The sequence below is a fragment of the Silene latifolia genome, chromosome 8 (assembly GCF_048544455.1).
Source record: "Silene latifolia isolate original U9 population chromosome 8, ASM4854445v1, whole genome shotgun sequence".
Taxonomy (NCBI): Eukaryota; Viridiplantae; Streptophyta; class Magnoliopsida; order Caryophyllales; family Caryophyllaceae; genus Silene; species Silene latifolia.
Genome location: NC_133533.1, coordinates 111,006,505 through 111,008,453, shown reverse-complemented (window position 1 = coordinate 111,008,453; position 1,949 = coordinate 111,006,505). Strand labels below are relative to the sequence as shown.

At 40.3% G+C, this 1,949-nt stretch overlaps 1 protein-coding gene across 1 annotated transcript; it reads left to right on the top strand.

Moving 5' to 3' along the window:
• Positions 1 to 479: 479 nt before the first annotated feature.
• On the top strand, positions 480 to 1,192 carry LOC141595755 (uncharacterized). The gene is made up of 2 exons (XM_074415719.1): positions 480 to 595; positions 706 to 1,192. The coding sequence occupies exons 1-2, from the start codon at positions 480 to 482 to the stop codon at positions 1,190 to 1,192; spliced, it is 603 nt and encodes a 200-aa protein (XP_074271820.1).
• The last annotated feature ends 757 nt before the right edge of the window (positions 1,193 to 1,949 follow it).

Below are 1,949 nucleotides of genomic sequence, written 5' to 3'. Positions count from 1 at the left end.
AACAAGAAGAAAGAGCATCATACTCCAGAATAGCGTCCCAGATATTAGTCATCCGACCATAATATGCCATGAGCGATTCAGCAGGTCCTTGACGGCAGGCGAGTAGTTCCGCCTGTAACTGATAAATACGAGCTTCATTAATTTGACAAAAACGTTTCTCTATGTCATCCCATACCTGTTTTGCCTCGGGTCGAAGCGTGATTTACCTGCGTAACCCTGGTTCGATTATGTTGAAGATCCACATCGTGACCAAAGTGTTGGTCGCTTGCCAATTCTTGTAATTTGCAGAGGTGTCGGATGGTTTGAGAATTGTACCGTTGATATAGCCAAGTTTGCTTTTGGCCAGAAGTGCGAGTTGGAACGAGCGAAAACACTCGTCATAATTAGCGCCATTGAAGGCGATTAGGGTGATGCTGGTACCCGGTTGTTCAGTGTGAACAATCGTGTAAGACGAAGATTTTGAAGTGTCATTAGTTTGAATGACATCAAAATCCGGCAAGGTGAAAGAAAAAAAAAGAGATGTGAGACTTAGAGGCGGCACAGAAGACGAAAGAAAACGAGACCTAGCTCTAACACCTCGTGGTACTGGAGGAAGGTCTGTCAGGTTAAAATAGAGCTAAAACAGGCATATCAACAACATTTATGGACAATTTAAGATCATATGGGGTACACTGTAAGTAAAGGCTATACATTTCTTCGAAACAGGGAAGTTGAAGTACAATGGCATAACCTTGTGTGGAATAAATGGACTGTACCGAAGCATAGCTTTATAGCTTGGGTTTATCATCATGGAAACATGAATATAAAGGAAAAACTTTTCGAATTGGGGATAACTGATGACATTAGCTACTGCATTTGCAGAGGATCTGATGAAAGCTTGGGACACTTATTCTTTGCTTGTCCTTATAGCAAAATCATCATCACTGCTGTCGGAAGGTGGGTTGGGGTCCTTTCGCCTGAATCCAATTGGATCGATTGGCGGCTTGCAAGAACAAGTAACCCCCTTCAATTAGGGGTCCTTGATGCTGCAATCAATTCTTGTCTCTATAACATTTGGCAACAGAGAAACAGGAGCAGACATGACCTTGTTCTTACTCGACCAATCCACACTGCTCGAATTATTGTGGATGAGCTAAAAATGCGATTTCGAAGTCTGGGCAAGGGGGATTTAGTTAGAAGCAATGCTTTGTGACTTGAGGGGTTGTTAGGAAGATGCTTATGACAGGTTCTTGTTGTAGGAGATCACAGGAGAAGGAGGAAGATATAGTGACTGGGTTTTAGGGTTTGGGACAACAAAATTCTGATTTTTGATCGGATTTTGTTGTGTTGTCTCTTTGTTGATGTTTCTGACACAGTTGGGCCATCTTGTCTGGGCTCAGTTGGTTTGCTTTATGAACTGGGTTGGATTGTCGTCATGACTATCAAACCCCGTGTCATTGTATGGTTACGCTTTCTTTTGATATAATACTTATATTTTATCCCAAAAAAAATGTTAATTGTGTATATTACAATGATTTACACACTATATATAAGCTATGGGATGCTAAGTATTTACGGAAATAATAAATGTAATATTAGGAGAATATACATAACTATAAAATCGTCTAAGTAAGGCAAAGGTGATATGGCTGCCATATATGGAGGAAGTAGTCGTTGGTGAAGATATGGCTCTCGTAATACGGTGCGATCTAATGAGTGTATGTTGGTATTTGATGGTGATTGATGATGGGTAAGGAAGCTATGGTGATGCATGTCGTGTATAATGGAGTTGGGTTGTTTATAGACTTTAGTAGGTTGATTATTGAGAAGAAGAGGAATGACTAAAATAGGAGAAGTTCATATCAGCCGTTGATTTTCGTCAAAGACACATGGCAATGGATTAACTAGGTATTGAACCCTCTAGTTTTTCTAATAACTGGAGAGGATCCATGCGCAAAAATTTATCGTAA

What these genes read in the sequence shown, in the direction of transcription:
- LOC141595755 (XM_074415719.1), top strand. Translation starts at nt 480, where the DNA reads ATGACATCAAAATCCGGCAAGGTGAAAGAAAAAAAAAGAGATGTGAGA. An exon ending in CCTCGTGGTACTGGAGGAAG is followed by an intron (nt 596 to 705) that starts GTCTGTCAGGTT and finishes TCTTCGAAACAG; the next exon opens with GGAAGTTGAAGTACAATGGC.